The sequence below is a fragment of the Bactrocera dorsalis genome, chromosome 1, assembly GCF_023373825.1.
Source record: "Bactrocera dorsalis isolate Fly_Bdor chromosome 1, ASM2337382v1, whole genome shotgun sequence".
Classification (NCBI taxonomy): domain Eukaryota; kingdom Metazoa; phylum Arthropoda; class Insecta; order Diptera; family Tephritidae; genus Bactrocera; species Bactrocera dorsalis.
In genome coordinates this window covers 97,476,415-97,490,204 of record NC_064303.1, presented here as the reverse complement: position 1 = coordinate 97,490,204, position 13,790 = coordinate 97,476,415, and the positions used below count along the sequence as shown (strand labels likewise).

Here is a 13,790-nt window from a genome sequence, read left to right as displayed (position 1 = left end):
TTTATTTTTTTTTTAATTTTTCTAATTTTTTTATTTAAAAATTTTATTAACATTTTCTTATTTAAAAGTTTTTATGAAGTTTTTTTTATTAAAAAATTTTATCAACATTTTTTTATTAAAATTTTTTTATTGAAAATTTTATTGAAATTTTTTTATTTAAAAATGTTTTTTAATTTTATTTTTAATTTAAAAACTTTATTAACATTTTTTAATTTAAAAACTGTATCAAGCTTTTTTTATTTAAATTTTTTTTTTAAGATTTTTTGATTTAAAATTCTATTAAAATTTTTTTTTCAATTTTTTTCTATTTAAACATTTTGTTCAAATTTTTGTATTTAAAAGTTGTTGTTTAAAAATTTTATTAACATTTTGTTAAATAAAAATTTTATTCATATGTTTTTTATATAAATATTTTGTTCAAATTTTTTGTTTGAAATTTTATTACAATTTGTTTAATATTGTTTTAATTATTTTAATTTTTTTTTTAATTATTTTTAAATTTTTTTTTTTAATTATTTATTTATAGTTTTTCATAATTTTCAACTTAATTTTTCCAATTTTTATTTTTTGGTATTTTTTAATTTAATTTTTCCCCCCTCAACAAATAACACGTGTTCATTTCGTTGCTTGAAAATTGGCTTTAAAATAATTAATTAGTGCAGAAATGTGAACAACAATAATGTTAAATGTAAATTGTTTTTTTACGCATACATTTATACATATTATAATTAAAATTTAGTGTAACACAATTGAAAGCTTTTAATTTAATTTGTATTATTTGTGTTTTTTAAATTCAATTTAAACAAAAAGAAAATATTTCTCATCCATTGGCTTCCATTTTCTTTGTGTTAGCACATTAATAATAGTTTTAGCGCATTTTTTATTATAATTTTAAATGTAAAGTTAAAAAAAATAATATTAAATATATACACACATATATATATTAACATATATAAATTATTGTTAAGCTTTAGTTTTATACAATACACAACATTAAATATACAAATAAAAAGAAATAAAAATATGAAATCTTAAATGAAGCTGTTTTCCTTTTCAATATTTAATTATATAATATTATATTTAAATGTACTGGTAAGTAATTTAATATAACAGCTTTTTAATTAAAACTATTTTTTTATAATTTTTTTTTGTAATTTATTATTTTATAATTTTTTTTATTTTTTAAAAATTAATTCACTCACAATATTTTTAAATACCTTTTTTCCAATTTTATATTATTATTTTAAAATTTATATAAAAATAAAAAATCTGGGTCGCCCTGTTTCGTTTGCCACCACATTCAACGAAATCCAAGCACTGTAACAGCAGCTGCATTACCAGGCGCGCAGCATCGCACAGTAGGTGCCCAACTTTTGTTTGCCCCTTGGGGTATGCAACAATTTTGCCACATTGCGCTCACTTCCGCGCTACTTCTTACTACCGGCGCCCCGTGCTATGCAACATTTTCCGGCACTCCGCCGGCTTCCGGCCAAATTCGCTGGCGACCTCCTGCTGCGTTTTGGTCGCCTGGTATTTCACTGGGATTTTGGCGTTTGGCACAAAACGCGATTCAATGTGGAATTTTATGAAATTTACTTACAATTTAAATTTACTAGTTTTTTTTTGGTAAAAAAATTTCTTTAATAAATAAAAAAAGTATTTTTATAAAAAATAGTTTTTAATAAAAAATGTTTTTATAAAAAATGTTTTAATAGAGAAAACGCTTTGAATAAAGTGTTTAAATAAAAAAAGGTTTTTTATAAATAAAGTTTTATAAAAATGTTTTTAATAAAAAGAGTTTATAATAAAAAGGAAATTATAATAAAAAATGTTTTTAATAAAAAAGTTAATAATAAAAAAGTTTTTAATCAAAAAATGTTCATAATAAAAAAGTTTTTAATTAAAAAAGTTTATTACAAAAAAGTTTATAATAAAAAAATGTTTATAATAAAAAAGTTTCTAATAAAAAAAGTTTATTACAAAAAAGTTTATAATAAAAAAATTTATAATAAAAAGTTTATAATAAAAAAGTTTTTAATCAAAAAATGTTCATAATAAAAAAGTTTTATTAAAAAAAAGGTTTTAATAAAAAAAATTTTATAATAAAAAATGTTTATAATAAAAACGTTTTTAATAAAAAAATGTTTACAATAAAAAAGTTTAAAAAAAAAAGTTTACTACAAAAAAGTTTATAATAAAAAATGTTTATAATAAAAAAGTTTTTAATTAAAAAAGTTTATTACAAAAAAGCTTATAATAAAAAAATGTTTATAATAAAAGTTAAAAAAAAAAGTTTTTTATAAAAAAGTTTTATAATAAAAAAAGTTTTTAATACAAAATTGTTTTTATAATAAAAAAGTTCTTATTTAAATAATGTTTTTAATAAAAAATGTTTATAATAAGAAACGTTTATAATAAAAAAGCACATAATAAGGGTTTTAATTAAAAAATGTTTTTAATAAAAAATCGTCTATAATAAAAAAGTTTATAATAAAAAAAGTTTATAATAAAAAAAGTTTATAATAAAAAAAGTTTATAATAAAAAAAGTTTATAATAAAAAAAGTTTATAATAAAAAAAGTTTATAATAAAAAAAGTTTATAATAAAAAATGTTTTTAATAAAAAATTTTTATAATAAAAATGTTTTTAATAAAAAAGTTTTTTAATAAAAAATTGTTTATAATAAAAAAAGTTTATAACAAAAAGTTTTTAATAAAAAAAGTTTTTAATAAAAAATTGTTTATAATAAAAAAAGTTTTTTATAAAAAAGTTTTTAATAAAAAAGTTTTATTAAAAAAAGGTTTTAACAAAAAAAGCTTTTAGTAAAAAATGTTTATAATAAAAATTGCTTGTAATAAAAAATGTTTATAATTAAAAAATTTTATAATAAAAAGTTTTTAATAAAAAATTAAAAAAAAAAATTTTAATAAAAAATGTTTATATAAAAATGTTTATAATACAAAAAGTTTATGATAAAAAAGTTTTTAATAAAAAAAACTTTTCAATAAAAAAAGTTATAATAGAAAAAGTTATAATAAAAAGTTTTTAATAAAAAATATTTTAATAAAAGAAAATTATAAAAAAAGTTTTTAATAAAAAAAGCTTTAACATTTAATATACCAACCACAATAGAAACAACAATAAAAATTTATTTTCAACAGTTCTATTTTATTTTAATATTTATACTATATACTACCTCGTCATTTTCAAAAACACTTCAGCTATGCCAAAGGCATAAAACAAAGGATGCACTTTGTTTTACTGTGCAAATAAAAAATAAGTATATTTTTTAAGTATTTGTTTTTGTGTTTTGGTTTCAATTAGGTTTTTTTTTATAATAAAAGCAGTGTACGAATACCATCATTTGCTTTCGTTTTCTTGTGATAAAGCTTAAATGCTAGGCAAGTAGTGCACCATTTGCGTACATATTTTGCATTCCAAACAAATTTCTAAAAATGCTTTTTCCGGCAAAGACTTGACCGATGCTGCTGGCAGCTACGTGGTTCCTTAAATTACAGAAGCAACATACTTTTAATTTTTGGTGATTGTTTGTTTTGTTTTTGCATTCATGTGTGTGTGTGTTGATTTGAATCGAAATACATATTTTTAAAGGTAGTTGATGTTTTTGTTTCGTTTTTCTTTTAAATGTACATTGCAAATTTACACGTGTAATTAACTAACGGTAACAAACATTTTTACCTAACCAAATTATTATTAAACATTACCGAATTTGTTTAATGCATTGCGCGGAACTACGCGTGAATTTCGAAAAGTTTCGCCACTTCATTTAAATCGTCATATTTCTTATTTTGATTTATAATTGTTCGCGCCAAACCAATACGATTAAATAAATTCCACAATAGAATGCCGACTATTTTATCATCTTTCATATAGAATATAACACCACGCCCATATTCGTCAGCATCTTTTGGATCACACTTAACGTCCGGTGTTTCCGGATTCACAGTTACTGTACTGCCACTACCGCCACCCTCCATAACAGCTGTTTCGGTTAAGTTATCGGTACGTGGTTCTGGATTTGATGTTGGCAATGCGAATACACCAACTGTGCGTAAGGAAGCATCAACAAGGCCGATACCCTCATAACCGACCTCTGGACCCAAGTCGGACCAAAACATACTTTGATGATTATAGGCTTTCTCTGCAAGCGGAAGGTAGTTACATAAATTGTAAATAAATTTCTATTATATGCAACACACAAAAATAAATTATAATAAACAATTCCACTCACTTTTGCCAACCATATTTTCACCCGCTAATCTACCAGACACCACCGAATGATCATGGTGCTCCACACGTCGCCTGCCAAGCAACGGATCGTAGAAGCAGGATGCATCCCCCGCCTATTCAAAACAATAAAAAAAAATTATTACAATTAACAAAATAAATTAGAAAATTGTTTATGCAAAAACTTACCACAAACAAATTTCGTCTAGCCTCTAGTTCGGCATTAACTACAAAACCACCCAAACTCTTATCGACCTCCAAGCCTGAGGTTAACGCTATACTTGTATTCGGTTCACAACCAACGCACACAACAACCTAAGAAACGCACAATAATTAATAAATAACACAACCACTATTCACGAACTAGAGCAAATTCCATTCAAATTTACACACCACATCAGTTAAAAGACTCTTTCCATTATTGAGCACCAGTTTGAGCGCTGCTTCATCGCGTTGCGCATTCTTAATAGAAGTTTCCGGCATGACACACACACCCATTGATTCTACTTTGGCAGTAGTCCAATTACTTAAGTAGGTCGGTAGCACCTTTGACATATTTCCAGATTCTGGAAATATTTGATATATTTTCACTTTCTTGTCTTTGGCATAGTTCGCCAGTGAGCAGGCCAACTCGCTGCCAGTAAAGCCATTCCCCACAATTGTAATGGATTTCTTTTCATCGGCATAACGTTTTAAACGTTCAAAATCATCCGGACTACGATACACCATAACTTTCTCCTTAACACCGGGTGTAGCTTGTGCAAAAACATCGAGACTTTTCGGCGCACAACCTGTATAAATATATAGTAAATGAGCGTTTATATATGTGTATGTGTGTGATTGTAATCTTCTACACACCTGTCGCTATCAAACATTCGTCATAAGTAATTTCATAACCATCAGCTAAAGTTACGATATGTTTGGCTGGATCTATCTTCTTGACGGTGAAACCTTGTGCAACGGCAATTCCGCCATTTACAGTTTCCATTAGTTTTGTAGGATCGACAAAGAACTCTTCGGGTTCAAAGAATAAACTAAGAGTTCAAATAAAATATATTAAAAGTTAAAAGGTTATCTTTTATATAATAAATAGCGAGGAAATTATTATATATCGAGTTATAAATACAAATAAATACCTTCTTTCCGCGCCTGTCCATTGTTTGAAACGATAGTCTTTTGTAACTTCACCTTTCTCCGCCGAATACCAAAGTTCTTTAGAAAGTGGTGGACGCATGTAAGGTTTTCGCGATTCGTTCGTTATCATAAGCACCTAAAATATGAAAAATAGCAAAGTCATTATTGCAAATCACTTTTTATAATAAATATGCTCTCTAATGTTAATTCACTCATACTATGTTTTCAGCTTTAATAAAACTTACCTTCGCACGCGGATCATTTGATTTGATGGCACGGAATGCTGAGAAACCTGCTGTACCACCTCCGATCAGCAAATATGGTACGTGTTTTGGCAATTCAGCAGAGGTCGCTGGCACTGTGGATGCAATCGCTGCAGTTGTACCGCATTCTGTGCTATCGGCAACCTTTTGTTTTCGCCTTGTCAATAACCATAAAAGCTAAAATAAACACATTTAAACATAAAAAATATACATACACACGTAATTATTGTTTACATACCAAACCACCTAGACCTAGCGCCGCCAATAAAGCTAGTAGCATTCTAGTTTTTCTGGTAGCCTCATCATCTCCCATAATTGAACCGCCACTTGGCGCACCCTTTTTACTACCTGAACCACCAGCTCCTTCACCGTCACATGGCTTCTTATCAGAAGTAACATTTTTTCTTTTACTTATATTGCAGTCTTTTGCTTGCAGTAATTCAGCATTTTTCACGCCACATTTCGAGCCGCCCGTCTAGAATTAAAAAAGAAATTACGAAAAAAGACAGGAAATTAGGCAATTTCATTAAAATTTGTAATTTCAATTTTTCATTAAAAACTTTGTTGACCGTTTTATTTTGCACTTCTGGCTTAGGCGGACAAGGATCTTTAGCAATTTTTTCAAATTGTGGTTTGCAAGGGGGTATTGATGAAGTGGATGAGGATGAGGAGTTGTATGGGGTAGTTGATGGTCGAGTTGTGGTAGAACCAGGAGATGGTGATGCACAGACAGTACTGCCACTTTGGTCATTACAAACATTTGTACTTTTCTTTTTTTTCTCTTCTTCACATGCTTGATTATTGGGAAATTTGTTACGCTGCAATTTGGTGCGTGCTTCAAGTGTACGCTTTTTTACCATTTGATATAAGTTGTTGTGACTACTGCGTAACGGCGTTATGGCTGCAAGAAGATATGGCTTTAGTCTATTTAGTTCATCAATTGTGGCGCCTGTGTTGTTTATTGCATATCCTCGACTACTATTTAGCTGCTGATCACTGCACTCACATAAACTTAACCTCAATTTGGTGCGGCCCGGCATCGGAACAACTCCTGCCCGCACATGTGCCAATATGTAGGCCTGTCGGCAGAAACGCACATTTAAGCCTCTAAGGCTATATATACTCATTCCGAATTATAATGGAATTATAAAAAAAGGTTTAATAAATAAATTTTTCAAAACAGAATTATAATGATGACTGAATTTTCCAGGTGACTGCTTCTTTATCGGCTTTGATTGTCGCTTATTTGACAGTTTGAAAATAAGTTTTTCTCACTGGAAGTACTATCATCTGACATTTAACTGTTCCCACTTGTATGTTTCCAATTGGCAATCATGATTTGTGCTGTGCAAGCAATGGGTACTAGCGAACCGCGTACTTGTCAAGTGTTGAGTACTCATTGAATATACATTTTATATTTATTATTAAATTTATCGAATTAGTATTTGTTTAATAAATTAAATTAGGATTAAATAGAGTTTATGCAAAGGGGGAAATATAATACGGACAATGAGTTTTTAATTTTTAAATTTATCAAGTACGGGAATTTCTTTTTGTTTTGGTTTGATTTTGGAAAATATTATTGGAATGTGGGGAAAATGAGAATATGACAATAAGCCATGAAGCGCCAGTGTCATTTGCGCTAAAATCTTTAACCACCTTGGAAATATAAAAAAATTGAAAATAAAATTATAAAAATTATAACTGTTTCCTACCTACCGTCGACAGTGAGGCCGCATAGTCTGTTAAAATTCGCGTCAATGGATACTCTAAATTATTTTTAACCGTTGCGCCGGAGTCTATCTTTGGTCCATAAGTGTGATGTCGCCAAGTTGGTACCCAAATAGGATGTTAATTAGTCTGCGTTTTGAATGAAATTTGTATCTAAAGACTTTGAGAAAGTATTATGAATAAAAAATACAAAATTTATTATAATGATGAAGCATATTATACTCACAAGTGTTATATGGCTTATGTTATGTCTTCGTTTAAGAATCGATGGCAGTCCTTGCAGTACACTTTTCAGCAGTCTAGAGCGAATCAAATCAGCAATCCATTGAAGAATATCTCGTGATGACATGGCAAACTGTATTCCCTACTACTGCTCTGATAGTTTGATACATTTCTTTTTATTTCTCAATACTTCACCTTGCGTAAGATAGATACGATGATAAGAAGACATCTATCAAACTTAAGGAATTTAAGTTAACATTTTTTGGCTGGCTTAGATAAAAAAGCAACAAAGTTTATCTTTTACTCCTAAGCGCTTCACCGTCTTCCATGCTTCCTCGCCGAAATCTAATGTTTATTCAAAAAACCACAACTTTAGTATTAACTGGAGGCGCTGCCTTATTATATGACTTTGACCGTGGACTTACCGAATTTGTAAGCACATAATTTTATGATGTAATGAAGTTCATTATTAAATAAGCTATTAAAGTGCAATCGTCTCTTACTTACTATTTGTAGGTTTAAAACTTGTGGAACTTTCTGTGGTTTCCGTTTCACATACATATGTATGTATATATGTATAATATGTATGCATTTTCTACTTATACATGCATATGTATATGTACATATATAGTATATAAAACATTAATAATAAATATTTAAAAAAAATATTCTTGTTTTTCCGCTTCATGCAAGTACAAATATACACATGAATGTATGTGTGTACATACATATGTATAACGGTAATTAAAATGGGAGGCTCGACCACACTCAAGAGCTGATAAGAAGTGTTTTGAGGGCAAGTGAAAGATCTCTTGAGGTGCAGAATGGACAAAGGAATTATATAAACAAGAATTATTTTTTTATAGCCATACATATGTATACTATATACTATAGAAGAAGACATATACTATATGTATGTACATATATTAACATGCCGTTTTGCATTGCATGTCTTCCTGACAATCACAAATAACCCAAAACATAATCAGCAGAATATTCTGGAGGAGTTTGAAACATTTTTGAAACCCTCTTCTTTTGGGTAATTTCTATATTTTGGATTCTGTCTTCTTCATCAGGATAATTGATTTAAATGGAGAAAAACAAAAGTATCTGCTTCTCTTGCCACAATTATAGATATAATTTATATAGCTTGGTTGACCAACATAAAAAGTTTTCTCTTCAATAGGCAATGGCAAAACGCCTATTTATGCTTTTTTTAGGCTTAATTCGACAAAGACATTTGAAGCAAAGTTTTTAAATCCGAATCCCAAGCCTCAGTCTTCTCACATCAAATAGTTTCATAGCTTCAAAGCATTCAATCGATTGGCACAGTCCAGCCACCCTAAGTTTTAGAAAGCTGCTGCCCAACAATTCATACATACATACTTATCTATATACAAGTACATATGAATGTATGTATTGAATATAATGCAAAAGAGCTGTGGCATTTGCTTAAAGAAAGCTTTTTATTGAAAGTGTGTGAAATGCATTGCTTCTTCAAGAAACTTAAATTGTTTTAAGGTTAAAGGTTGCACAGAATAAAAATTATCGATGGAAAAAAATAAACCAAAATTCTGTAAACAATTGTCAAGGTCGCCCCAAGTGATAACATTATTGATGAACTGCTTCACATTCTGGTGTAAATCTTTTTAATCTAAAGTTAATATCTATTGAAGAATAATACATTGGACTTTGAAACTAATAAAATTGTATTTAACGGGTTACATGGGTTCTACGGCTTCAAAAAATCGATTTTTTAATATCTTATTCAATTTTAAAATGTCTCTTGAATATTGTCTTAAATGCTTCAGTTGATCCGCGTAATAGTTTTGGAGATACAGCCTTAAAGAGTAGTACACTCGAGGTTAGCTGTACAGTCACTTAAAGTTTTAAACGCGGTTTTTTCGACACTGTTCAAAGTAGGTTGTCAAAATATCTAGCGAACTAGTCAACCGATCTTAGTGAAATTTTATACAGATCTTCGAGATAAAATTTACAATGTCTTGAACGATATCAAAACACATATTTTTTCTTTTAACTTCAAATGATTCTGTAAGAAGTTTTGCTGTCATTGCAAGGATACCTTTTTATGAGGGACTGCCGGAAATGACGTCGTAATGGCTGAGTTTGGTATATTTTCCCTTGAAAAATTCACAGAATCTTCGTAAAATATATTCATTTGGAATAATTAAAGTTTTGAATAAAATATTTAATTTTTTATAGAAACAAAATTACTGAAAATGGACCGTATAACCCCTTAATTTGTAAAATTTTAAAATGAAACTAAATTTTTGGAAAAATAAATGGGTAGGAATTATAAAGATATATATTTTTTTAATTTACTAATCAAATTTACCGGTGACCCTCAATGTGTTTTTCTTTTGAATGATTAATATTTCTCACAAAAAAAAAAACAAACTAATTTTTAAGTTTCGTGTACTGTAGCTGATATTTCTCTCTTTAAAAGGTTATATACAGTTAGAATTTTTAAAAAATCTATTTTTTTAATTATATTTTCTTAATATATGTACATATTTTTAAGAATACACACAAAAAAGTTCATATCGTTCCAATGAATATTTTAATTATACATAAGCTGCTATATATATTTCTGGACTAGGCAACACTAAGTGTTGCCAGGTGCAATCTGACATTTCCATTGGAAATTTTGACATTTTTTAGCATAACATCACTCAGAACGTTTTGACATTTAATCGTGAATTGTTTTATTTACAGGGAATTAAAAAATTCATCTCGGCCAAAAAATGGAATTAACTCGTGAACATTTTCATGCGATCATTTTTCACAACTTTCGACGTGGATTATCACGACAAGAGTGCATCGATGAACTAAAATCTTTGTATGGCTATGAAGCACCATCCTATAGCACTGTGAAAAACTGGTACAACGAATTCAATCGTGGCCGACGCTCGCTCAAAGACGAATTCCGTGAAGGTCGTCCAAAAACAGCCGTTGTGCCAGAAAACATCGATGCCGTACGTGAACTGATAATGCAAGACCGTCATGTAACATACCTTCAGATAGAGGCATGCCTATGCATTTCTCCCACCAGCATACATTCGATATTGCATGAACACCTGGCCGTAAAAAAGGTTTGTTCTCGTTGGATCCCGCACAATTTGACAATCGCTCAAAAAAAGGCTCGTGTGGATTGGTGTAAAGAAATGCTGAAAAAATACGATCGCGGTGCTTCAAAAGACGTTTATAAGATCGTCACAGGTCATGGATCTATGCGTATGAGCCCGAAACAAAACAGCAATCGACCGTGTGGGTCTTCCAAGACGAGCCAAATCCAACGAAAAAAAAAAAACCATTTTCGTTGATAAATATGCCTATTTTCATTATTAGGCCAGAAATATATATAGCAGCCCTCGTACACGTAAATTGGAAAAGGCGTTTCAGAGTGCTTTAAACGAGTTTTTCTCAAAATGGTGTTTACAAAGTCGGTGACCAACATTACACGGAAACGACTAAATCTAGTAGTCTCAAATTTGAACAATTTTTAGTAATTAATCAAAGATTTTTTCAACACATAAATATTTTTTTTATAAACACTTTAAGGTCGAAATTTTGGTCAACAATTAATTTTTTTAGAAACCGTCGTTTTATGAAAAAATTTCTTTCGATTTGCTTTACTGGATTTAGCATTACTTTAAAAAAAAAATGTTTGGGTTTTTAATGTCAGAGGATCCAGTTCAGAGATATAGTGATCACCGCAAACCTCGTTTTTGAGAGGATCACCCGGAGATCAACTGTAGTTTTTTTTCAAATAGAAATTTTTACTAATACGAAGTTAAAATACAGATTAAACATATCATGATCAATAAATTTAAAAATTTTCTAAAAAAAAATTCCGGAAAATTCGCTTTTTTCGGCCTTAAGGGGCGCATTTAGTTTGATTGGATAAAAAAGTGATTTTTGGAACAATTTCTAAAGAAATTAAATGTTTTAAAATTTTGAGGATGCACAATTAGGGCATATAATATAATATAAATAAAGGGAAGGTATTTCCAAAAAATAGAATTTAATTTTTAGCTAGACATTCGCTTTTGCACCAAATTACTAAAAAAAAAATAAAATGTCCAAAACTGTTGCAGATATTGCGGCTTTAATCGTGGTTGAAAATAAAAAATTAAAGAGGATTATAAATAAAGGGTGATTTTTTAAGAGCTTGATAACTTTTTTTAAAAAAAAAAACGCATAAAATTTGCAAAATCTCATCGCATGGGCAGTTCTTGAACGGCTTCTGGTTGCTCTCCACCCCAAATGCGGCAATTTTGCTTATTTACGTAGCCATTCAACCAGAAATGAGCCTCATCGCTGAACAAAATTTGTCGATAAAACACATTTCGAACCGAACACTGATTTTGGTAATAAAATTCAATGATTTGCAAGCGTTGCTAGTTAGTAAGTCTATTCATGATGAAATGTCAAAGCATACTGAGCATCTTTCTCTTTGACACCATGTCTGAAATCCCACGTGATCTGTCAAATACTAATGCATGAAAATCCTAACCTCAAAAAAATCACCCGTTATTTAAGGATATTTAAGGTCCTTAAAAAATTTAAAAAATTTATTATTATTTATTTTCTTTTTAAGAGGAAAAAAATCTAAGCGGTCGAATGATATGTTTCAGTTCGAGTTCATGATATTTTTTTATTTTTGGAATACATTTTTTAGATCTAAGGAAAATAAATCGACAACTTTGAAAAGATGATATTCTAGCACAAAAAAGTACTTAATAATTTTCTTCATACATACAAGCAATCTTTTAAATGTTATACGCAAGTAAAAGCTCAGTACACTATAATGCCTTATAAGTTCTGTGTTACTCATACGACATGGCACCAGAATATTCCACAACGTTCTTTCATGGCACTTTATGCACGCACAGTTACCGAATGTATAACATATTTTGTATAACTTAAAATGCGTTTAACTTTTAAATGAGTAGTTTCATAGAAAACATCAATTATTTGCAGAGCAATAATTTATTCGCTAGCAAATACTTTTTTGTTTCTAGGCTAAGATTTACTTGTTTAAAGCAAAATACCAAAAAATTTACTTGTAAAATAATGGGCACCCTAATACTACAATTACAGGATGTAAGCTTAAATTCACTTTACACAGAAGAAGCTTACTGAACAATATTAGAAGCGACTGTTGCAATAATTTTGACCATGTGTAGGAATAAATCGATGCGTACATATGTATATTTCTGCCTAAAAGTCTCCAATAATATGTACATACATATGTAAATACATTCATTTGCACAAATAATCAACTGATAATAGCATGAATTTGGAGTGAATCCCGTTTCTATGTACTTCGATCGAGATCAAGAAGACGTCTCAGGCTCATGAACGAATAATGTTAATCGCATTGTTTTGTTGTAATTGATTAAATAAAAACAAGAACAGAATTTAATAATGTACGAGTATTTGTTTTTGAATATATTTGCACATATACATATGTAAGACATATACTATACATACATACATTGTAAATATAAAACAGCCATCGAAATCACGTTTTCTTTCGTTGACACGATAGCACACTCAGACGCGTACAGATTCAATTGAAATTGTGCGTTTCGCCCAAGAGCACGCACAGATGGTACGTACATACTTACATATGTATATATATATGTATATATATCTGTGTAAGAATATGCTTATCTACGACTACATATACTCCCATATTTGATTGATAAATAATAGCATAACCTAATCCGCCATTGTGCATCAGTCTTTTAATCAGTTAAATGTACAGTTGTCAAAGCTTTTCAAAAGCTTAATTGCAAATAAAATGTAAATTGTGACAAAAAAGTACACGGAAATTGTAAATAAAACGCAAAATATTTCATTATTCATCAATATTTGCTTTGTCGCTTTCAAAGTAATCCCCACCAGATGTAATACACTTATGCCAATGATTTTTCCAGTCTTGGAAACACTTTTCAGAAGCACTTTTTGAGCTGGTCTTCCACTCCTTGGGGGAATTTTGTTTTATTTCTGCGATCGACCGAAAACGGGTTCCATGGAGCGTCAATTTCATTTTGGAGAACAAGAAAATATCACACGGAGCCTAATCTGATGGATACGGTGGTTAATCGATGGCATTCATTGCGTTTTTTGGGTTTAAAATCGGTCACAATCGTGGCTCGTTGC

General features: G+C 29.3%; 1 protein-coding gene across 3 annotated transcripts; it reads right to left on the bottom strand.

Moving 5' to 3' along the window:
• Positions 1 to 3,147: 3,147 nt before the first annotated feature.
• LOC105228745 (putative apoptosis-inducing factor 1, mitochondrial) lies at positions 3,148 to 6,908 on the bottom strand. 3 transcript variants are annotated; one of them, XM_011208694.4, is made up of 10 exons: positions 6,652 to 6,907; positions 6,503 to 6,546; positions 5,884 to 6,120; positions 5,628 to 5,822; positions 5,385 to 5,518; positions 5,107 to 5,282; positions 4,642 to 5,039; positions 4,438 to 4,563; positions 4,253 to 4,364; positions 3,148 to 4,162 (listed from the first exon to the last, which is right to left on the bottom strand). In XM_011208694.4, the coding sequence occupies exons 1-10, from the start codon at positions 6,770 to 6,772 to the stop codon at positions 3,753 to 3,755; spliced, it is 1,953 nt and encodes a 650-aa protein (XP_011206996.2). In that variant the 5' UTR covers positions 6,773 to 6,907; the 3' UTR covers positions 3,148 to 3,752. The 3 variants fall into 3 exon arrangements, with proteins under 3 accessions (XP_011206996.2, XP_011206992.2, XP_011206995.2); XM_011208690.4 differs by having other exon boundaries at positions 6,215 to 6,908; XM_011208693.4 differs by having other exon boundaries at positions 6,503 to 6,907.
• Positions 6,909 to 13,790: the final 6,882 nt, after the last annotated feature.

What these genes read in the sequence shown, in the direction of transcription:
- LOC105228745 (XM_011208690.4), bottom strand. Translation starts at nt 6,772, where the DNA reads ATGAGTATATATAGCCTTAGAGGCTTAAATGTGCGTTTCTGCCGACAG. An exon ending in CGCTAGGTCTAGGTGGTTTG is followed by an intron (nt 5,823 to 5,883) that starts GTATGTAAACAA and finishes TGTTTATTTTAG; the next exon opens with CTTTTATGGTTATTGACAAG. An exon ending in TGGACAGGCGCGGAAAGAAG is followed by an intron (nt 5,283 to 5,384) that starts GTATTTATTTGT and finishes TTGAACTCTTAG; the next exon opens with TTTATTCTTTGAACCCGAAG.